The sequence below is a fragment of the Polyodon spathula genome, chromosome 25 (assembly GCF_017654505.1).
Source record: "Polyodon spathula isolate WHYD16114869_AA chromosome 25, ASM1765450v1, whole genome shotgun sequence".
NCBI lineage: Eukaryota > Metazoa > Chordata > Actinopteri > Acipenseriformes > Polyodontidae > Polyodon > Polyodon spathula.
This window is the reverse complement of record NC_054558.1, coordinates 4,037,045-4,059,802: the sequence shown is the minus strand read 5'-3', so window position 1 is coordinate 4,059,802 and position 22,758 is coordinate 4,037,045. Positions and strand designations below refer to the sequence as shown.

The 22,758-nt window shown below is 46.4% G+C and overlaps 1 protein-coding gene across 8 annotated transcripts; it reads left to right on the top strand.

The window, feature by feature from the left end:
* Positions 1-97: 97 nt before the first annotated feature.
* LOC121299861 (E3 ubiquitin-protein ligase TRIM33-like) lies at positions 98-21,626 on the top strand. 8 transcript variants are annotated; one of them, XM_041228018.1, is made up of 20 exons: positions 98-759; positions 9,181-9,299; positions 9,380-9,527; positions 10,569-10,701; positions 12,495-12,611; positions 12,910-13,024; positions 13,308-13,454; positions 13,868-13,985; positions 14,113-14,438; positions 14,797-15,009; positions 15,339-15,539; positions 15,757-15,889; positions 16,585-16,648; positions 17,420-17,579; positions 17,889-18,250; positions 18,420-18,543; positions 18,981-19,055; positions 19,652-19,804; positions 21,081-21,131; positions 21,219-21,626. In XM_041228018.1, exons 1-20 carry the CDS (start codon positions 135-137, stop codon positions 21,426-21,428), a joined length of 3,594 nt encoding a protein of 1,197 aa, XP_041083952.1. In that variant the 5' UTR covers positions 98-134; the 3' UTR covers positions 21,429-21,626. The 8 variants fall into 8 exon arrangements, with proteins under 8 accessions (XP_041083952.1, XP_041083953.1, XP_041083951.1 ...); XM_041228019.1 differs by having other exon boundaries at positions 14,794-15,009; positions 17,441-17,579; XM_041228017.1 differs by having other exon boundaries at positions 14,794-15,009.
* Positions 21,627-22,758: the final 1,132 nt, after the last annotated feature.

The following is a 22,758-nucleotide window of genomic DNA, read 5'->3' as shown; positions in this document are numbered from 1 at the left end:
GGCCTCTAGCGGCGCACAAGCTGCAAAGCAAACCCCAGCCTGGCCGGCGCGCCGGGATCGTCACGTGACGTCATCGCGTCGGCGCGCAGTTTTGTGGCTGCGTGGAGCGTCAAGCGGTTCAAAGAGGAAGGAAGATGGCGGAAAACAAAGGCGGAGGGGACGGCGAGAGCCCCGAAAATAACACCCCAGCTCTGACTGAAGAGGACCCCCCTGCCCCGGCCGGGAAAGAAGACGAGAGCCCGGTGACCAGCGAGCCCGCGGCGAGCGGAGCGGAGGCCCGGAGCCCCGAGGAGAGCGAGCAGGCTCCGAGCGGAGGAGTGGAGAGCGCCGCCAGCGGGAACGGCAGCCCCGGGGCCGCGGCACCCCCGGGCTCCGGCGAGGCTGAGGACGTGCCTGCCCGGGAGGCCGAGGAGGGCTCTGCCCGGGAGATTGAGGTGCTGTCTGTCCGGGAGGCTGACGTGCTGTCTGCCCAGGACACCGACGTGGTGTGCGTGGAGGTGGTGCCAGCCCCAGCTCCTCCGGCGACTGCAGTGGAGTCTCCCTCTCCCATCCTCACCGCGCCGGCGGCTCCCCCGGCCCCGGCTCTCCCGATCAACCTGCTGGATACGTGCACGGTGTGCAAGCAGAGCCTGCAGAACCGGGACTGCGAGCCCAAGCTCCTGCCGTGTCTGCATTCCTTCTGTCTGCGCTGCATCCCTCAACCGGAGCGCCAGCTCAGCTTGCAGCTACCGGGCCCGCACGGGCAGGAGATTCAGCTCGGTAAGCATATATCACGAAATACCGAGTCCGCCGGCGGAGGAGGTGTTTTGAGGATGGGGGACGCGAGCACGCAGTAAGGGGGGTGGGTGGGTATGGTTAAATACATTGTGGATTGTGTTTAAGAACGGTACATGAATAATGTTAGTGCAGCAAAATCTCTTGTTTTATGTATGAATTAACACGAATCTCTTGCCGGTTTAGAAGGTGCGGGGCTGAACTGCTGTATCTATTGGATGTCAATGCATGTTTCAAAACCAGAGGTCCGGAGCGCCAGCCGCTGTGTTTGTGATTGCTGGGTGTTGATGGTCAGGTCGCTGCATTTCAGGAGCTTGCACACGCTGTCATGCCTTGCTGCTTATTCTGAACACGCCAGCGCAAAGTGTGTTACAATAGCGATTCAGTGACGCATTTATTATTATTATTATTATTATTATTATTATTATTATTAACGAAATATGAAGACTTAAACAAACAGAATATTTTATTGGCAGAGCAGCGCTTTCACAATCAGTGTTGCGGTCAATAGCTTTTTTTTTCTGATTATTCGCTATTCATTTTAATCCATTACAGAACCGCTTACCACCAGAAAGCTGTAAGCGTCTCCTGGCGGTTCGTTGAAGTGATTCGTTTTGTAAATTGCGTGTCTTGTTTGACAGGTTGTGTAGGCTTGCTCAATAACGCCTGTGACTGCATTTGAAAATGATTTGAAAAAGGAATTGGAATTAACAGTGGGGGGAAGAAACCCCATGATGGCACTGTTCAGGATAGGAGTATTGAAATGAAACCGCACATAAGCGCGTTACTGTTAATCACCTGCACCCAATAAACCAGGCCGGTTCTGCTGCACCAGATTCGCCTTGGCTGAGGGGCTTCACCTAAAACTAGGGTTTATTAACTTATTAGTAGTTGCTTCTCTTTTGTTGTTGTCATAGCTACAATGGGTATCTAACAAAGCTGAGCAGCTGAGATGACCCTAAGCCATGGCTAAGAACATTCAGAGTCTACCAGCATTTGCGTGCCTTGACCCTGATCCGGCTATCCTGAGGGGAGGGATCTAAAAAGCCCTTTTCTAATTGCTCATGGGGGCTGCACTTGTAATGTTGCAATTGGGGTTTTCAGAATTTAAAAAGGAGATCAGGTTTACTTTTATCCAAAATACCAGGATCGTTCTGATTCTACTGCGAAGATGCACTTTGAAACAATCGTGGAACACAGAGATGTAGTTCTGAATTTCGATGGGAAGTGCGCACTGTGTTCATATTGGGTATTATTGGACACGTTGCACATGTTTAAGTTTTGTGTCTGTGCTGGCAGAGATACTACATGAGCTGCCTGATTGAAGATTTTTTTTTTTTTTAGTGGTATAGCTTTTATCAAGAACAGCTTTCCATTTGTTTACATGCTGTCCAATATGTTTATTTATTTGAAACCTGTGCTGTGTAGAAATAAAGATGTGTGGAAAATGACATATCTTTACTGTGAAACATCATCAATGGAGCATCCTTCCAGCAGTCCTTCTTTACAATGGCATCCCTCGCTGCCCATCCAGCAGGTCCATCCCATTGTGGTTCTGAATCGTAGGGTGCTGCCCAAGGCTCCGGCAGGTCGGTGCTCAGATCCCCCCCTTCAGTGGCTGGTACGCTGCGATTGATAGTGTGCAAAGTAAGAATGCAGGCTAGAATTCTGCTGCATGCTCGTAGTGGGTTCCACGTGCAGGTAATTCAGACAAGCGCGTCCTGTTGTGCGTCTCGTGTCAGCAGGGGTGTTGTTGAAATGATCCTGCATTGCTCCAGTGGGATTGGCATAAGGTGTCATTAGCCAGGGTAAATGTGAATTCTCGTTAATTTTAATATAAATATGTAAACCTGTGTATTAATGCTCTGATTATCACCAGTCTTTTCTATTTTTAAGTTGGGCTATATCAGGGGTTGGCAATTCCAGTCCTGGAGGGCTGGTGTTCCTCCTGGATTTTGTTCCAGCTGTATCCTAAATTAAATAATCGGACCAGTTGAGCTTCTAATAAGAACTAATTGGTCCAGTGAAGTAATTTAGGGTACAGTTGGAACAAAAGCCAGGAGGGACAGCTGCCCTCCAGGATCGGAATTGCCCACCCCTGGGCTATATCATAAATAATGGCCTATTTAAGAGAGAGGCTGTAAACTATTAACACCTACTTCAGAAACCAGGTTTGATCTCCGTGATTATTTGCAGTCTGGATAAATGCAATCCAGCAGTGGCGTTTTCTAATGGAGCATAACGATCCAGATCAAAGCAATCTCGATCACAAAATATAGGATTCCAAAATCCAGATCATTTTTATCCAGATTACAAGTTTTGAAAAACCGGCCCCAGAAAACGACAGGCGATGTCCCAGACTCTTGGGTTTTACTCCATGTTTTGAATTCCTTGTCTGTATCTTACCATAGTTTGTATCTTCCGTTGTTGGTTATTTTATCTGAAATGTTTGTTGCCCGAGAGGAGATTGAGTAGCAGGAATGCACTACTCAAATGCACTCGCGCAGCACACACACGCACACAGCACGCACACACTCGCTCTCTCTGTCTATATATATATATAATCTGTAAGCTGCTTGGAGTGTTGCCAAACAAAACTGTTTTTAATTGAGTAGCCCTGGATTTGTGAGGTGTCAAACAGCTCTGTATTGGAATAACTGTTTTCTCTGCTGATTGTCTGTTTCAATGGACAATTATATCTTATTGGGCCAGTTGCACAGTCCAGCTCTTTACGTTGAGTCCCCCCATGCATGCATTGCCCCTTAGTTAGGATTCTTTCATAGTGTGAAATTTGGTACCGATATTGTGGTTGACCTGCAGGACTGTGAAGGTAGCGGCTGTGAACTGCTTCATTGCTCGCTGGCAAGAGTCAGTACGTAACGAGACTGCCAGATTCTTCTTTGTTAAAGTACAAACAGATATTCCTCTATACTGTGAAATGAAATGTGACCCTGGAAATGTGACGGGGGCAGTCTGCAATGAATTTTTCTGTATCTGAAACTGGCCTCTGTGAAAAGACCTCGAAGGGGATTCACAGTGGGGTTTCTGCTGGCATTGTGAATCGGGAGAGACGGGTTCTCCCCAGGCCTGGACTGCTGTGCATGCTGTCCGTCTGCACGAATCAAACTGTGATTGTGTTTTATCAGACATGTGGTTTCCCTGCACAAGCTCTGCCCCTTCGTTCTGATTGGCTAGCCCGTGTCCACGGTCACACTTCCTTTGAAGTGAAGGTGCTAGGGCTTATCCGGCTAAGTGCTGTTTTCAGTTAATTCCTGAGTTTATCTCAGGGAAAGAAACCTTTTGTCAGGAGACTAGTCAGAGTGTCTCTTTTTGTAGTTTTTAATCTAGATTTCTATCTGTCTGGTTGATCAAGGCACCATGACCTACGAATGGTTCAAAATAACTTAGGGTTGACACAAGGTTAAGTGACCTTCCCTCCGGGGAAAGTAAATTGATTTAAAAAGAAATCATTTGCCACGTCCTCTTGGTTATAAACAATCAGAACTGCTATGTTGCTCTGGTTCTCATGGGTTCTACAGGCTTTGAGTGGCCAATGAGTCCGAGGAGGGCACGCACATTTTGCCCAAGAATCAGAGTAATTCCAGTTTTATTTATATAGCGAGAGTCATAAGAAATCCATGTTTTTTTATTTGAACTGCTTCTTTGTCATATAGCAACACTTGGTACTGTAGCACAAACGCAGTATATATCTTTTCTTGCTGTTAACAAAGCGAGGATATGACTGCAGTGCTTCTCCCAGTGAATCATGGTGGACAGTACTGGTGGGTCTAGTGGGAGGGCATGGACTCAGAGCTGTGACATCACTGGCGGTGAATCAGCGCTTATCTGTCATCACACAGATGACATGACTGTGATTCAGAGTGCTTTGTAAATTCCACTGGTGATCCAGCACAGGTGTGAGTGTGTGATGATTCAGTCTGACTAACTGTTCCTGGATGACTTCTGCTGTAGGTCACAGGCGCTGGAAGAGCTGACCGGCTCATTCTACCATATCTATTCACGCGTGCCAATACCACAGTGCCGTTTTAAACCGTGTGCTGCAGGACTCCAAGGGTTTTGAGCTTTGCGTGTTTGTCAGTGATCCAGCACACGACTGTGGCTGCAAGTTGCACACTGTCTTCTACTGTGGAATGGGTTTAAAAGTGCGCTCCATGCGTTTGTTTGGAAACAAACCGTGACGGGACACTGCAGGTTGGTTATATAAAAGTATCAGCTCCAGACAGCATGGAAGCAAACTGCTTCTTCAACGATTATCTGCAGTCCATGAAGACTTTTAAATGTACAAAACCAGTCGTGACAAGAGCCTACAACTTGTGATGCATGCCTACAAAGTTTGCTTCAGTGTGTTTCAATGGATGACCGTTATATTAGTTTACTGTTTAAATGTTAGTGTTTTGTAACAGTTTGCAGTGCTCCCCTCTGTCTAATGAGGGGTAGAGGGGACTGAGCTGGTTTTCTTAATTTAGGTGGCGAGTCATTAGAGGATACAGTATTTGAGAGGATGTGTGGTCCTGTGGTTAAAGAAACAGGGTTATAACCAGGAGGTCCCCAGGTCAGAGCCCAGCTCAGCCACTGACTGGTGTGATCCTGAGCAAGTCACTTAACCTCCTTGTGCTCCGTCTTTCGGGTGAAACGTTGTTGTAAGTGACTCTGCAGCTGATGCACAGCTCACACGCCCTAGTCTCGTATCTTGTAAAGTGCTTTGTGATCCACTATGAAAGGTGCTATATAAAAATTGTTATTAGTTGAACTCAGAGTTGCTGTCACCGCAGTGGATGAGGAGTCTGCTTTGCAGTTTAAATTAAACTGGGAAGCATTACCTGTGAGCAGAATGGCATCGGATCATTGTTTTCACTTCGGGCTGATTGCTGCTCGTGGAGACGCTGCTGTAGGTCGTCTCCTGGTCTGATTGCACAGTTTTATTTCACTGTGAAATTGTACCTGAAGTTCAAAAAACAATGTGCTTGCCTTTCTGATGTGGCTGAGAGCAGACTGCTGCTACTGGCAGTGGCAGCATTATCCCTGGCACTGCTGTGGAGTCACAGGGCTCTGTCCTTCTTGAATCTAACATTGAAAAGACTGAGACACCTGGTTACAACTCCTGGGATTCCCTAATGATCTATTTAAACGTGATCTATTATTATTATTATTATTATTATTATTATTCAGCAGGCTTTACCTCGTGCAGAAAAAAAAAAAACACACAGCTGCCTCGCCGATCTGTAATAGCAGTAAATAGTGATGGTGCAGCCTTTGTGTCAAGTACAGGTGGTTGTCCTGTATAGACACACCTGCACTTGATACACAGTAAACGGCATTGTGTGCACCCTCCTTGTTTCCTGCGCTGCAGGTAACCAGTGCAGACCCCTGCGTCTCCTCATTTCATTAGCGATGTGAAAGGACTTGCATGGAATCTGAATGCGTCCTTTATCCTCCCTGGTGGGGGTTTAATCAGGGCCTGAATATAGTGAGCAGCTTTGTTACACATCCCGGGGAGGGGCTGTGAGACCTGTCAGTCCGGCAGCGCGGTTCTAATTGCTGTGTGAAACCCTTTTTTTGTTTTTAGTGTCATTGAAACAAAATCTACATCCTGGTTTCTACATGAAGACCTGAAGCTTTGAGAGAGTGGCTTCATGCTGCCGTTTGGTACGCAGCTGTATTCTATGATTCTCTAGGTCAAGTTTGATTTGTGGTTGGTCCCAAGAAAAAACGTTGTGGTAGGAACTGACACTATTAAAGCCTTACATCAAAGAGAATACTTGTGGGACTGACTTCCTTTTTTCACTGGTTTTATAAGCCTGGTATGCTGGTGGTCTTGACTGCAGTGTTTCTGGTATTCATTACGCAGTGCTGTGCTCTATCGCTCTCTCCCTGACTGCAGTGTTTCTGGTATTCATTATGCAGTGCTGTGCTCTATCACTCTCTCCCTGACTGCAGTGTTTCTGGTATTCATTATGCAGTGCTGTGCTCTATCACTCTCTCCCTGACTGCAGTGTTTCTGTATTCATTATGCAGTGCTGTGCTCTAGGTCTCTCCCTGACTGCAGTGTTTCTTGTATTCATTATGCAGTGCTGTGCTCTACCACTCTCTCCCTGACTGCAGTGTTTCTAATTCATTATGCAGTGCTGTGCTCTACCACTCTCTCCCTGACTGCAGTGTTTCTATTCATTATGCAGTGCTGTGCTCTATCACTCTCTCCCTGACTGCAGTGTTTCTTGTATTCATTACAGTTGTGCTCTATCACTCTCTCCCTGACTGCAGTGTTTCTGTATTCTTCAGTGCTGTGCTCTATTCTCTCCCTGACTGCAGTGTTTCTTGTATTCATTATGCAGTGCTGTGCTCTACCACTCTCTCCCTGACTGCAGTGTTTCTGGTATTCATTATGCTGTGCAGACTGTATTCTAGGTATTCATTATGCAGTGCTGTGCTCTATCACTCTCTCCCTGACTGCAGTGTTTCTGGTATTCATTATGCAGTGCTGTGCTCTACCACTCTCTCCCTGACTGCAGTTTCTGGTATTCATTATGCAGTGCTGTGCTCTACCACTCTCTCCCTGACTGCAGTGTTTCTGGTATTCATTATGCAGTGCTGTGCTCTATCACTCTCTCCCTGACTGCAGTGTTTCTAGTATTCATTATGCAGTGCTGTGCTCTACCACTCTCTCCCTGACTGCAGTGTTTCTAGTATTCATTACGCAGTGCTGTGCTCTACCACTCTCTCCCTGACTGCAGTGTTTCTGGTATTCATTACGCAGTGCTGTGCTCTACCACTCTCTCCCTGAAGTGGGAGGGCTCTAGAGTTATACAGTTAGTCCAAAGTCCAGCATGCATCAGGGTTAAGCTTGTCAGGGCACGTGAAATCCTACTGTGGAGAGATTAGCAAGCATACAATACTAGGCTTCCATATCATTCACTAGTTAATGCATCTTACTGGTGTTGGACATGACAACGCGACACAATCTAGTTATAATTTCAGTAAAGAGAGCATGACTGCCCTCTCAACTAAGTGGTAGAGCTCAAATACACCGTGCTGCATGTGAGTCTCTTGAGCGTATTTATATCTGTAGAAATATTCCTGAATTTCTACCATTTAATTAAGATCCAGTTTAGCATACAAACTGTGGTTCAGGTTTGTCAGAAAGCAGTGTTTCCAGTTAAGATTCAGGATTTCATGAGGACTTTGCATTGAGCATGTTAAATGAGCCTAGGAAATGGCACAGTAGTGTGATCTCATCAGCTCCAGTGTGGATTGCTGTTTTCTGAGCCTGGCTCGGGGCTCCAATGGCACTGCACTTCCAGCTACAGCCAGTGTTCTGTAATAACACTGCACTCTGCTTGTGGCTGCATGAAAGGATCTGGCTTGAAGCAGCTCAGACCAGCTGGAACCGGTTCATTCAGGACGCAGCTGGTTGCCTTTGTGCAGCTACATGCTTGGTGATCAAGTTAATACAGGGACACAAAGAAGTATTTCTCTTGCTGTTCGTGAGCAGCAATGAGCCTGCACTGCTGTCGTGCTGCTTAGAAATCTGCTCCAGCCCAACAGCAGGCTGCATTCACTTCTGATTCCCGGTTCTGTTCATGGTGTGTGACATGGTTCCCTTTTCAAGTACGAAATGTAACCATTACCGCAAAGCATTTGATTTTTTTAAATTCTTGTGTGTTTAGTTCTGTCATCCCCTCTTGTCACGCATGGCTGCTCTTCAGTACAATCCAGTACTAAGAGATCTGGATGGTATAGACTCCTGCCACACGTTGGGTAAGATTAGGCAAAGGAAGCAGTTTTTTTTTTTATTCACTGTTAAATGGTGTGGTAATCCTATAACTGTCCTGCAGTTGTTCATCTGCGCTGCTAACTGTCACTTCATTGTGTAAGAGCACCAAGAGATGCAGCTGTGCTCCCCTGGGGGGTGGGGGGGCTGGCTTCCTGTGATAACTGCAGTGTGTCGAAATGCAGCTTTGCAAATCCTGAGTTTGTTACAGCGCTGCCAAAACTGGGAGGAAGGTAACCGTGTTCCCCCAGGGAAGCCCTTCACACGGAGGAAAGCATTGTGCTTACGAATCGAACAATGATTTTATTGCGCTGCAGTCCGCCTGCTTCCAGTGGCTTTCTGTGCATGAGCGCTACTTACTATTTGTGTTGGTAAACTGCACAAGAATATTAAAATTCACTATATATGGCCATATTTAATATATATATATATATATAAAAATGAATAATTAAGGTGGAAAATGTAAGTGCTGTAAATGTGTGTTTTACTGAGAGTGGAGTGAAGGGATCATGCCCACTCCACAGCTTCTGATGTGTTGTCTCGTGAAAGCAGTGCTCTTCGCTGGTGCCGCTCGGTTCTTTATCTGAAGCTCCTTTGCTTCTCCCCTGTCTCTGCAGTGAACGTGATGCGGTGCCCAGTGTGCCGGCAGGAGTTCAAGCAGACCGACCTGGTAGATAATTACTTTGTGAAAGATACCTCGGAGGTCTCCAGCGGCTCGGATGAGAATTCAGCGCAGGTAAGGGCGCTGTTGACGGCGATGGGTGAGTCCTGGGCGCTGGGTAGCGGCTCTCCTCACAATGCGCTGTGTCCCTGCAGGTGTGTACGAGCTGTGACGACAATGCTGGCGCCGTGGGCTTCTGTGTGGAGTGCGGGGAGTGGCTCTGCAAAACCTGCATAGAGGCCCATCAGAGAGTCAAGTTCACCAAGGACCACGTGATCAGGAGGAAAGATGACGTCTCTGCTGGTAAGCACAGCCGAGCAGGTGCTGTACCTGCGCACTGTCACCCTCGCATGCTACAGTGTTATTTGCCTGTGATTTAAATTAATCCCAGTAGTTTCCTTTGTAGCTTGTACACGTGACAGAGTGCCCTCATACCTGCTTCTAGATTTTACTGTCTACATTAATCGAGACCTGTGCAAAGTGTAGTGCTGCCAAACGCCTAAAGACTGTGAGTCTGCTGCGTGTCTGGCAGCCGTGCAGCTGCTGACCTCCATTCCTCTCTGGTTAACACTTTGCCTGGTTGCCATGGAGACACACTTGGAGTTTTCAGGACCATTGATCTCCTGATTACGCACCAAAAAAAAATGCAGCCTGCTCATGCACCCCAGGTTATGTTATGCTCTTGGTTTTTTTTTTTTTTTTGTGTGAATATCCTTTTTTTTTAGTGGGGGGGGGGTTTAAGATAGAAAATGCAAAGTCTAAGTATATAAAAACATTCTGTTTCAATGTGCATCCAGTTGAGCAAGGAGAGGGGGCGGGGTGTGGTGCCAGAGTGATTTTAAACAGACCTCACTGAACCTGCACGCTGTCGCTCGGCACCTCTGTCTCTAACAGCGTTGCAAGTGGATTCTTGGCTATGCTTTGTACACGCATGCAAAAGGATTCGCTCGACACACCTGGCAAAGCACTACAAATATATTTTGTTTTAAAATAATGGACCTGCAACAGAACAAACAGCTAAATATTTTACCCAAATTGAATACATGCTTTCCAGAATGACATGATTAAATGGAGTGATTTAGGTACCAGAAAGTTTTTCATGACAAGGAGAGAGAGCCAGTAGAGTTTGTCACTAATAAGCAGTGAGAAATTCATTTAATTTCCTTTTTAATAGCTTGTGGACGTACCACCTCTCTACCACTGTGACGTTGCCATTGCTGCATTTGTCTTGGCGTTGGAGGCATTGGTACAAATTGAGGCGTGGGGTGCTGACCTGTATCTGAGATCCTGGCACCTCGGGATCTTTTCTTATTGATGTGTTTGTTCCGTTCTGTTTCTCCACAGAACCAGTGGGAACCTCAGGGCAGCGGGCTGTGTTCTGCCCGATCCACAAGCAGGAAGCTCTAAAGCTGTTCTGCGAGACTTGTGACCGGCTGACTTGCAGAGACTGTCAGCTGCAGGAGCACAAGGAGCACAGGTACCAACCCCAGGGCCCTGCCGCCGAGAAACGAGACGTAATCCCGTCTCTGCAAAGGACTTTACTACAAATCGATTTGTTCCAGCCAGAATAAACAGGATTTATATAATCCTGTTAAGGCATCAAAGGTACACCCTGATCCCTGGGAGTCCAAAACCATTAAGGATGTGTGCCAAGGGTTGGAAACTCAGTGTTGAAAATGGCTAAGTGAAAATTTAAGCTCTAGAAATATTTAATGTACACGTCACTTCTGGCTTCATGTTATCCTCCTTCCATACAAGCGTCAGACACTTTCAATCCCCAATCCAAACGTTTCGGCAGATTAGATTTTGTGATTTCTGCAGGACTCTTATCGAATATCAGAAGCACATTTCTGCATCTCTCTCTAGTATAATTCAGCTGCTGGTTTTATATGAATATCATCTGTCATAGTTGTTTTTTTTTTCTGTTGATGCAAACTCATCTCTTGCATGGATGGATGATTGTGTCAATATGCTGGTCGAATAGGCAAATTACCCACTTTTAAAAAGTAGATAACTTTTAAAACAGCTGCCTTTTATTTTTAATGCAAAGTAATTCAAATGTGTCAATATTTGCCAGCACTGCAGTTGAAAAAAATATGTCGCAACACAGGCTCCTAATACATATGCTTAAAAAAATGATGGCCTGTTTTTTTTTCTTGCCAAACCCGGTTGAACTGAGCCAAATTGAACAGCTGCCAGTGACTGACGAAGACCTTCTCCAGTTGTCTTTCTTTCCAGGCTAATCAGCACTTGTACAGTTCAGCAGTGCTGTGTGTGTGTTTTGCAGTGGCTGATTGATCTGGCCGCAGTTTTATCTTCTCTAATGGCCTTGTTCCCTGAGAGTGCTGGCTGAGATGTTGGCCCTTGCCCTTTTGTGCAAGGAGGTCGAGCCGTTATCACAGGGCACAGCTGTTGCAGAGGTAAAGAGAATGCAGTGTGTGTGCGCGCAAGGCTTTGGACCGCTGCAGTACCCCTTTCACACAGACGGAGTTACGAAGGCTCAGAACCGGCAGTGATGTGGCATTTTGGTCTGTGTGAATTGCCAGTACCCTCACAGAGCCTTCTTATTTTATGGCATTTCTGAACCGCCTCGTATTAACTGCCTTTGTGAATGCTGTGCCGGTACTGAAGCGCTGTAGTGGGCTTTGGAAATGGGCTGGGCTGGAGGCTGAAGTGGAATCCTGTAGTGGGGTGTGGTGTGTTTTTGTTTTTCTCCCTCTCCGCTACACATTTTCAAAGCAGTGGCTTCACATTAACTTACATTTTCATTCATTCTTTTTTTTTTTTTTTTAATAAAACATACAGCTCATTCAAGCTGAGCAACATTACCCCTAACATTGCAAATTTAACAAAAATGTGACTTCCTTTCTTTCAATGTAACTAACTCCAACACGACAGCTCCAAACCAGTACTTGAATCAGTGTTAGATAAATGTCTGGTTCTCTGTTTCATGTGAAGCCCAGCTCCCCCCATCGTGATAAGTAGCTTTCCCAGGTTAGAGAGGATCCATCAAGCTTCGGAGGTGCTGACACGTGGGAACCCACCCTAAAGCTCGCCTCTCATCTCCAATCACTCCAAAACATTGCATCTAGTGCCATCTACTGGGCATGGAGCTGCACATTTCAATCCATCGTGTTTCCCACCAGCTCCGCAGAGTGGTACCCAGATTACACACGTGGTGGTTCTCAATTCCAAACTCAATGGAAACTTGTCAGGTTGTATATAGAAGTATCCTGTGCACACGTCCCTCTCTCTTTGTTGTTCTTTCAGATACCAGTTTTTGGAGGAAGCTTTTCAGAACCAGAAAGGGATAATCGAGACCTTCATGGCTAAGCTTCAGGAGAAGAAGAATTACGTCCACTTTGCTTCCTCTCAGGTGCAGAGCAGGTACTAGAAACTGAACTCTCAGCTTGCAGGCTGCACTGCTTCATGGTCCAAACGCAACGGCAAACCCCAAAGCCCTTCCATTGACGCCTTGTTTTTTTTTTTCTGGAAATACTATATCTTAGACTTTCTCAACTAGCAATCGCTCTGATCTATATTCTGTGTGATCGTATTTGAGGGGGAAAAATATGTAAAATTAAAAGGGGGGGGGTGATATTGGGAATACAACATTTGAAATTACTGTGTGCGCCCAGATGCTACAATAACAGTTATTTTAAATCTGTTTTTTAATGCTTTTTAGGATAAAGGAAGTTAACGAAACTCATAAGAAAGTGGAACATGAAATCAAAGTGGCTGTTTTCACCCTCATCAATGAAATCAACAAAAAGGGAAAATCACTATTGCAGCAGTTGGAGGTACTTGTCATTTGAATTGGTTTGCAACACAGGGGCTCAATTTGCAGGATCATCGAATGTTTTAACTACAGTAGTCTTTTCGATGGCTGAGATGTTAAGATGAGTTTTTATTGTTTTAGTTTTTATTTGGCAGACTCATTTATCCAAGCAGACTTACACAGGTGTTACAGGGCAGTGCAGGGCTACAATGCAAGCTTAATAGGCAAGTCCAGTGCATATTTTAACATTGCAGTTTTGGTCATTTCTCCCCTGCATAAACATGGCTCTCTATCGCCCCCTCCAGAGTGTGACAAAGGAGCGCAATGTCAAGCTGATGCACCAGCAGCGTGACATCACCAGCCTGTCCCAGCAGATCATGCACGTGCTCAGCTTCGCCAACTGGGCCATCTGCAGCGGGAGCAGCACTGCGCTTCTCTACAGCAAGAGACTGGTAAGGACTGGCAAGGATTACCCTCCCCCTCCCATTGAAACCAAGTAACGCAAAGGAACAGTCTTCGTACTGTGTGGCTGCTACCACTGTTTACTGTGTTCCATGCGAGAGAATTCTTGGAACGCTGTGTGAATTTGGACTGATTGCTGCTTTTCTGAGCCTCTCTGGTGAGCAGCAATCAGCGTTAGTCCAAGCCCAGTCAACATCAAGGACCCCCATCTGTGGATAGCTCAATCTAGAGTGGTGTGTTTTTTTTTTTTTTTTTTTTTTACCCAAGCACATGAAGTGTGTTCCATTTGCTGTCTGATGCTTGATACAGTTGAAAAAATGACCATAAAATTGGAATTTGAATGCACAGCCATGCTGGGCTGTGTGTGATTTTGATTGGGTGTTTAAAATGTCTTTACCCCCAGATAACGTTCCAGCTGCGGCACATTCTGAAGGCTCGATGTGACCCCGTCCCTTCGGCGAATGGAGCTGTGCGCTTCTTCTGTGACCCCACCTTCTGGGCAAAGAACGTCGTCAATCTGGGTGGGTATCTTTCCTGGAGCTGTGCTGAGACTGTGTGGAGCCCAGCTGAACTCCTGGAGACATGCACTAAAATGAACAGTGTGCATGTGTATTGCTCACATTCGTCCCTTTTGTCCCGGTTTTTTAGGTAACCTGGTGATCGAGACCAAGCCAATTCCTGTCCACGCCCCGAACATGGTAGTGGGTCAGGTTCCTAATGCGCAGAACCACGCAGGGAAGCACCTGGGGCAGATCAACCTGGCTCAGCTGCGGCTGCAGCACATGCAGCAGCAGCAGCAGCAGGCTGCCTATGCGCAGAAGCAGCAGCAACAGCAGTTACAGCTCCAGCAGCAACAGATGCAGCAGCAACAAATGCAACAGCAGCAGCAGCAGCAGCAGCAGCAGCAGCTGCGCATGGTGCAGCACTTGCCTCCGCACCCACGGCAGGGGGGGCCGCAGATGGTCCAGCAGCAGGTGAGTCATCTTCCCCCTCTGCTCGCCATCTAATGGTATACCCATTTTATATAGACTTATTGGCTTTTCTAATGTCTTGCCCTGTAGCAATTGTGTAATCTGATCTGCATTGTGTAGCCACTAGCAAGCTGATTTTGAGTTTGTAAGCTCAGCCTTCCCTATGGCCTCTTGGCAAATCGTGAGGTTTACTCACCGAGACTGGCTCCAGTGAAACCTGTCTCATGTCTGATCAGTTGATTGATAGTGACCTTTATGTTCAAATGGTCTTTATGTAAACCGTTTTATAAATTCATCACTGAAGACACCAGATCCCTTTACTGCTGGTGGTTTTGACTTTAGTATGACTTTCTCACAGCAGCCTCCCCGGCTTATCAGCATGCAAGCCATGCAGAGAGCCGGTATGAATGGAGCCGCCTACCAGGCACACCAGATGCGACTGGCCCAGAGCCAGAACCAGAACCGCATGCCAGGCGTCCCGCGGCACAACGGCCAGCAGTATCCCATGATGCAGCCGCAGCTCCAGAGACAGGTGACGTCTGACCCCGATGGGCTTGGGGGCTCTTTAGGAAGGGTAACTCCACTCCTCCTTTTCCATAATCCTACTGTGTACTGGGGAGGCAGGAAGGATTGCTAACGTCAAACACTCCTAGCATCCTCAAGTATACGTTTATAATTAGGTGTGTTGACAGAGGTGCAGGGATTCAGCCAGGAGCAGCACTTTTTTAAAAATCTTCGTATAGATGTAAATGACCTTTTGTGTTCAGCATTACTGGGTGATTTTGATTATCAGGGAATTTGATGCTTGGAAACTAACGGGGCAGTGAGCAGGCGAGTGACCCTCGCCTTGGTTTGCTGGCCTTGCAGAAACCTTATGATCCGTTTCTCCTTGCCTTCCTGCAGCATTCCAACCCAGGCCACGCCGGCCCGTTCCCTGTCGCTTCACTCCACAACAGCGCTGCCAACCCAACCAGCCCCACCACCGCCAGCATGGCCCACGCCCACCGCGGACCAACCAGCCCCTGCGTCTCCACCATCGAGCTCATCCCCTCTGTGACCAACCCTGAGAACCTGCCCTGCTTGCCGGACATCCCGCCCATACAGGTCAGTAGCACACAGCAAGGTCTTCCAGACTGGGGGACGGGCCTCTATGGCTGCCTGGTGATCACGTTGACGGCAGTGTCTTTGTGTCTGCGAGATCTTATTTTGTGTGAAATAGTTCCACTTTTGGGTGCCCAATTCCAGCTGTGGAGGGCCATTCCTCTCCAGGTTTTAAGAGGTAAAATGAAAAACAAAACGCTAAATGTTCATTTTCCTGCAGCTGGAAGATGCTGGCTCGAGTAGTCTAGACAATCTCCTGAGCAGATACATCTTCGCCAGCCAACTTCCTCAAGCTCCCCTGACCAATATGATCCCATCTCCCGGACCCTCCGCTCTGTCTCCAGGGTCTGCAGGTGAGCCCTGTGAACCGTCTTGAAAAGCATGCTTCTGTAGAACCTCATTGAAGTGGTTTACCATCTCAAAGCATGCTTCTGTAGAACCTCATTGAAGTGGTTTACCATCTCAAAGCATGCTTCTGTAGAACCTTGTGAAATGGTTTACCATCTCAAAGCATGCTTCTGTAGAACCTCATTGAAGTGGTTTACCATCTCAAAGCATGCTTCTGCCAGAAACACACACGCACTTTGTGTAAATAACTTGTATACAGAACATTTGACAAACTGACTTGCAAGTTGTCATTTCCCTCAAGTGGGAGTTAGTGCAAAACTTGCAGGTTTTTAAAAAAAAGAAATATAAATAAATAAACAAACCCAATAATGGTGTGTGCCATTGTAGCACTGCCAACTGTATTATGTAATCCCAGGTGCCTGCAGAATGAGTTTTATTTTGCACCATACAGTTTACTAAGATTCTAGTAGAAACCTGTGCTTGTAGACCTGTGAGGACCCTGACACCTGTACTGAGAAAGCGATCCTGCCTGACCTCACAGCCACTGAGCAGCAGTGCGAGGTAAACCACCCCAGCCACAGGACTTTGTATAGCGCACGACTGACAAATCCATCTGCTGTGTAAGGCTGCTGCACTGGTGTGTTGGGGCTGAAAGAGAAGGCAGTTCTTCATACTGAATTGGCAATGCTCTCTTCTGCAGGCATTTCTAATTCACACACACCAGTGAGGCCCTCCAGTACCTCCAGCACAGGGAGCAGAGGCAGGTGAGTGATGCCAGCCTAGCTTACCTGTACATTACTTGAACCTGTGGGCATGGTAGGACGGGGCTAGCTTTAAACACATTTAATTGTTTGGTCATTGGACCAAGCTCCGTCATTTTAGTCTTTGCATTGCAAATACTTGTGAAGTATGTTTTGTAATATATATTATCCAATACCCTCCTGAAGGAATACGCTTAGGTATCCTAATGAAGTGTGAGAATCCCCAGGAGGAGGTCTGTTCAGGCCACACTAATGCTTTATCAAATAAAACCACGGGATTCAGTTTTCTACTGTACTCCAGTCTGCTGATAGGGTTTGTATTGATGTCTAGTCTCATCGTTACACTATTGTGAGGAAGGATGTCATGTCTACAGACTATCCAGTGTGACGGTCGTCCCAGTGACGAGACTGGGCAAAGTCTAATCCTTTTACATAAAGACATTTAGGGAATGAACTGAACAGCTTAAATTCAGTAGATTTGAAGCGCAGTACGACACCAGTTTTCTCTAATTATGGCAATATTTGGAACAAACTTTTAAACAAAAGCTTAGTATTGAAGCGGACTAGTAAAAGGACTACATGAAGTTCTGTCCTCTGTGAAAAGGGCGTAGAACATTGTGAGAACATTTTTTCAATGTCAGATCAATCCAGCTTTAGAGTAATTACAGTGGGGTCTATAAAGCAATTTATTTTTATTGTAAAACTTTCCAAGTGTAGTGTGTGTGTGCCTTTCTTGGCTGCGATCCTGAAGTAGTCTTAATAAATGTGGCACAGTCGCCCTCAATCCCTTTGCAGCTGTTCGTCGGGGCGGACCATGCCAGTGGCGGACGCGGTGAAGGTCAAGCAGGAGCCGGGGACGGAGGAGGAGTGTGGCTTTTCGGGGGCGGTGGTCAAGCAGGAGCGGGTTGAAGACGGCCGCAGGAGCGCCTGCATGGTAAACATCGCCTCCGTTCATCCTGGCTTTACACGCATTCCAGAGATATATGCAGAAAGATCTCAGTACTTTATTCCTTAAATCTCTTTATCAGAGATATAAGATCTCGGTACTCGTGCCTGGTGCGTTATCCAGCTCTGTGCGTCTCGGTTGTCTTCAAAATCTAACTAGTGCACGTGAAATGCTTGAAAGACATTGGGTTGTACAGATATTCCGTGTATAGTTCTAACACTGGAGGCTGTGCCCTGCGTTTCAGAACTGTCCCTTCTACAGTGTGTGTGTATATGAATGTGTGCGTGTGTGTTTCAGATGAGCAGCCCGGAGAGCAGCCGGACTCCCCCGCTGGCTGCCCCGTCCTCGACCCCCCAGGAACCGGCCCCGCTGCGGACCCTGGAGGAGCACGTCAAGGAGGAGCCCAAGGAGGCGGCGGGGAGCTGCCGGCAGCAGGTGGAGACGACCGTGACAAACGGCAAGGGCTCCGTGCGCAGCTTCCTGCACCGCCCTCCCCGAGCCGCCACCGCCACCGCACACAGCAGCGAGCACAAGGACGACGACCCCAACGAGGACTGGTGCGCCGTCTGTCAGAACGGGGGCGACCTGCTCTGCTGCGACAAGTGCCCCAAAGTCTTTCACCTCACCTGCCACGTTCCTACCCTGCTCAGCTTCCCCAGGTAGGCAGAGGGACAGGCTGTTCTTACATGCGTCTCAAATAAGCCTGTTTCGGTTCTGTTTTAAACGTTTTGTAAACCTGTTGGGAATGTTATCGGTAAATGAAGCGTTTTTATTCTTGTATACCTCTTCTATCAAGCATTCTGTATGATGTTGTACCTTTTCTCACAGCGGAGAGTGGATCTGTACCTTCTGCAGAAACCTGGCCAAACCTGAGGTTGAGTACAACTGTGACAATCTGCAGCACAAAAAGAAGGGGAAAACCGTGCATGGGCTCAGCCCTACGGACCAGAGGGTGGGTATCGAGCACTGCAGTCTCAGGAACACACTGCTTACCCAGACAGACAGAAGGCTGTGCGGTCAAAGGGGAGAGTGGGTTAATGCACCTCCAGGAGGGGACTGGGTTTGCAAGTGAAATGATTTAGAGGCTGAGGATCTGGTGACAAAGTAACAAGTGGATGTGTTTTAGAATACAGCACAGCGCTCCTCCTTCTCTGATGTACAGATAAAAAAAAATTAAAAGCGAGATTGAGAATATGGGACTTTCACAATTTACTGTCAGCATGGATGGTGAAGAATTGAGGGAGCACTGTAAAGCGTATCTACCTTTTTGTACTGCAACTTTATTAACATGCTTACAAGGCAGTGTTGCAGGTAGCGCATGACTGCCTTCCTTTCTTGATGCTGCTGCCCAGCACACTGTCTCCTGATTCTTCTGCACTTGTGTTTCAGAAGTGCGAGCGTCTCCTCCTCTACATCTTCTGTCACGAGTTGAGCATCGAGTTCCACGAGCCAGTCTCGGCTTCTGTAAGTAAAAGTGTCCTTCCCCTCGGGTTTGGAGGGACGGGCGGTGATGCCCTGGCTCCCGAGAGTCAACGAGGGGCCCGGCGTACTGGTGCCAGTTTCACTAAACCGTTGGCTACCGAAAATCTTTTCCACCATTTACAAAAAACAACATTCAGAAAGAGAACAGCATCGTTCTTTCAGAAATCGGCTACACCAGTCTAAATGAGTCACGCCTCTAAACGTTTGAATTTAACTGGCTTCAGATAACTAGCCATGGTTTGTGAAACTGACCCTGAACTTAAACTGTATTAGCTGTACGTTCCTTTCGATTTGTATTTATTTTTCATTTTATCCTTGTATCTGACACCAGTGTAAAATCTATTTATTTTGCAGAGGGTGATATGCAGCTGCACCAATGAAGAGTAATATATTTGAAATAGGGAATGCCTCAGGTCCCAGTGGTCCCTGCTGTATTCGTTCTTATGAAGTAGATGCTGAATAAAATGCTTTTCTGTTTCTATGATCTATTTTCCTGTAGAATTGTTTTTGTGATGGGGAGTCTCGTGTCTCCAGGGCTATCTTATAATTTCAATCCCTGCTGTGATTCTCCTCTGCAGATACCCAATTACTACAAGATCATTAAGAAGCCTATGGAACTGGCCACGGTGAAGAAGAAACTCCAGATGAAGCACTCTCAGCACTACCAGACCCCCCAGGACTTCGTGGCCGACGTGCGCTTGATCTTCAAGAACTGTGCAAAATACAATGAAGTAAGTGACTGCAAAGGCCTGTGTTGTTCTGACAGCAGCATAGCTTTAGGGTATAGGCAGGCGTGGCAGAGCTTCGGTCCACTGAAAATCACTTGTATATAAACACTGCTTTAAAAACCCTGCTTTAGTGATGGTTAGCTGGAAGATGCCCTTTTACTATATATATATATATATATATATATATATATATATATATATATATATATATATATATATTACCCCCCCCCCCCCCCCCCCCAATTATAAATGACTCAGATGTTGATGAGAAAACGACAGAAATGTAATTATAGTGGGTACATGTTAACGCAGGGTTACAATAGTTTTTCTGTCCTGGCATTCGTTTTTGTGATCAATTTAATTTTATTATTTGCAAAAACAGCAAACGTACCAGAACACGTCAAACCAGCTTTTTTTTTTTTTTTTTTTAATGATGTAATCTCTATTTAAACAATTTAGGTTTAATAGCCCTAGAATCATGGGGCATCTGTGACTTTGTACCGTTTACCTTTTCACAAACCCTGCCACCCTAGCTGCAAGCATTGCTGGGGACGCTTTAGTTCAAGCACACGTTTATAAGCGATTGTTCCCAGTCTAAGCGTGTTAATTTAGCTGTTGACAAGTATAGAAAATAATTAGACGTACACTTTGTTTTGATTTGTTTTGCTGTTGTGTATAATGGGTTGTAACGGATGTTGCCTGCCTGCCTGCCTTCCTGTCTTTCTATGCCTGTCTGTCTCTCTGATTGGCTGCTTTTGCAGGGCAGTTGTACACTACTAAGTTGTTCTACACTGTCGCTGTGCTCTAATGACTGGTAACGGATTCCTAAACAAGTGTTAGCGCATTGTTTTTATACCACATGCCAGGCGCTCTTGTATTTCAAACCCGTTTACATGCCGAGGTCTTGAAGCCACATATTTAAATATTGACCATTCAGGTCTGTTCTGGCTTGAGTCAAAATCTACTGACACTAGTGTGCTGCTACCAGAACTGCAAACAGTACCTTTGTTTTTTTTGAAGATGGGTGGGTGCACTGCCCCGTCCTGTCTGTCCCCTCCCAGCCCTCCAGCCAATTGAGGGTTTGGCTAACTGTCACTAAAATTGGCCACTAAACTAAATGAAAGCTGGCTGCAGGTACTGTTGGAAACTTAGTGACTATAGCAATCGGCACGCAAATAAATAACGCGACACGCTTTGGTTTCAAGTGTGTTTGACAGCGTGTGGTATAAAACCTCTTTTTTGTTGTATTTTTTTTTTTGTTCTGCTATCCCTTTCCTAGATGTCTCGAATTATCCAAGTTTATGATGAGAAAACCCAGATTAATTTGCAGGTAAGCGGATTCTAATACGTTGGTGGAGGGTTCTTCCCAGCTCGCAGCAGTCCCTTGCTGATCCACCCCCCTCTCTGTGTGTTGCAGGCTGAATCTGAGGTGGCTCAGGCTGGCAAAGCGGTGGCATTGTACTTCGAGGAGAAACTCAAGGAGATTTACGGGGATCAGAACTTCCCTCCTCACCCAGAGGAGGAGCCGGAGGAGGACGAGGAAGTCACAGAAGATTCCGACGACGATTTTGTCCAGCCGCGGCGCAAGCGATTAAAATCGGAAGAGAAGCCGCTACACATCAAATGAGACTTCAGACACTTTCCAAGGACCCAAATAAGATCCACCGTGAAGTGCGGACCTTCTTAAAAGAGGAAAATCCGTAGATGTGTACATGCATATCTGTCCTGATGGAGAATATGAATTTACTGAAGGACAGCAAAGACAGTGTTAGTAGAATTTTTAAAAGTTGTACAGATGAGGGGGAGAGAGAGAGAGAGAGAGAGAGAGAGAGAGAGAGAGAGAGAGAGAGAGAGAGAGAGAGAGAGAGAGAGAGAGAAGAGTTCCAGTTTTTTATTTTAGTTTAAATGAATACTTGGTTCTTTCTATTGTAAATCGTCTTTTTTTATTTTTATCATTTAATATTAGTTTGTAAATCTGTTGTGAATTATGCTCTATGAAAGGCCCTGAAGACCCCAAGGTACAGTGTAAATTTAAACCTTGTAAAAAGGAAAGGCTTCAGAAAGATGAGACATATATATTTCTGAGGCAGCATCTTATCGGATAAAACAGTGGACTGGATCTGCCTGGAAAATGAACCCTGAGATCACAAAGATTATGGGTGTGTCGACTGCCCCAAGGAGAATTTATTTTTGTGTCTGAGTGTTTCCAGCATCCCTTTTAGAAGACTGACCGTGTCCTGCGGCTACCTGACTGTCTCTGCTGCTTCCCAGTGGGGGGTCTCCAGCTCAGAGCCCCCCTTTTCGTTCCTGTCAATATGAACAGGATGTCCCGCACCTAAGGAGTATAAATACAGAGAGAAATCCATTCGGAGACCGTTTTCAATTCTGTACTCCCGTTCACTGTACTTCGTACTCGACAAGAAGCTTTTTTTTTTTCTGTTGTTAATATTGTAATAACGGCCGTGCAGACTGCAGCTGCTAGTTGGAAAACTGCTTGTATGTTCCCGGAGGGGTTTCTTTTTAAAATCAAATTCCATGCTGTGCAGCCACCCCGGTCAGAAATGGTACAACAGTCTACCTTTCCTAAGCCGTTACCTTTCTGTTCCCCTTTTGGTTCGTCGCCCGGCTCCCCTGGTGACCTGGAGGAATTGCAGACTTGCAGTATCTCTTTATTTATTTGCTTTTTCCAGTTCATGGACCCAGGGGCTGGGGGGATCTCCGTGAAATTGTGTCCTGTTGCAGCATGGCTGTTCTGTCCCCCCTCCTTTTCTGACTCTCCCTCCTCGATTTATACTATGTCGTGCATGCCGCCCATGCTGCACTGCGACTACTGCTTTTAAGATCTTCAAATGGTGACACTGGTTTAGTTCTTATTAAAGATATTGTTTTAAACCTGTCCTGGATATAATTCATTAGCCCGTGTGGTTGTGTGTGTGTGTGTGTGTTGGTGGAAGTGT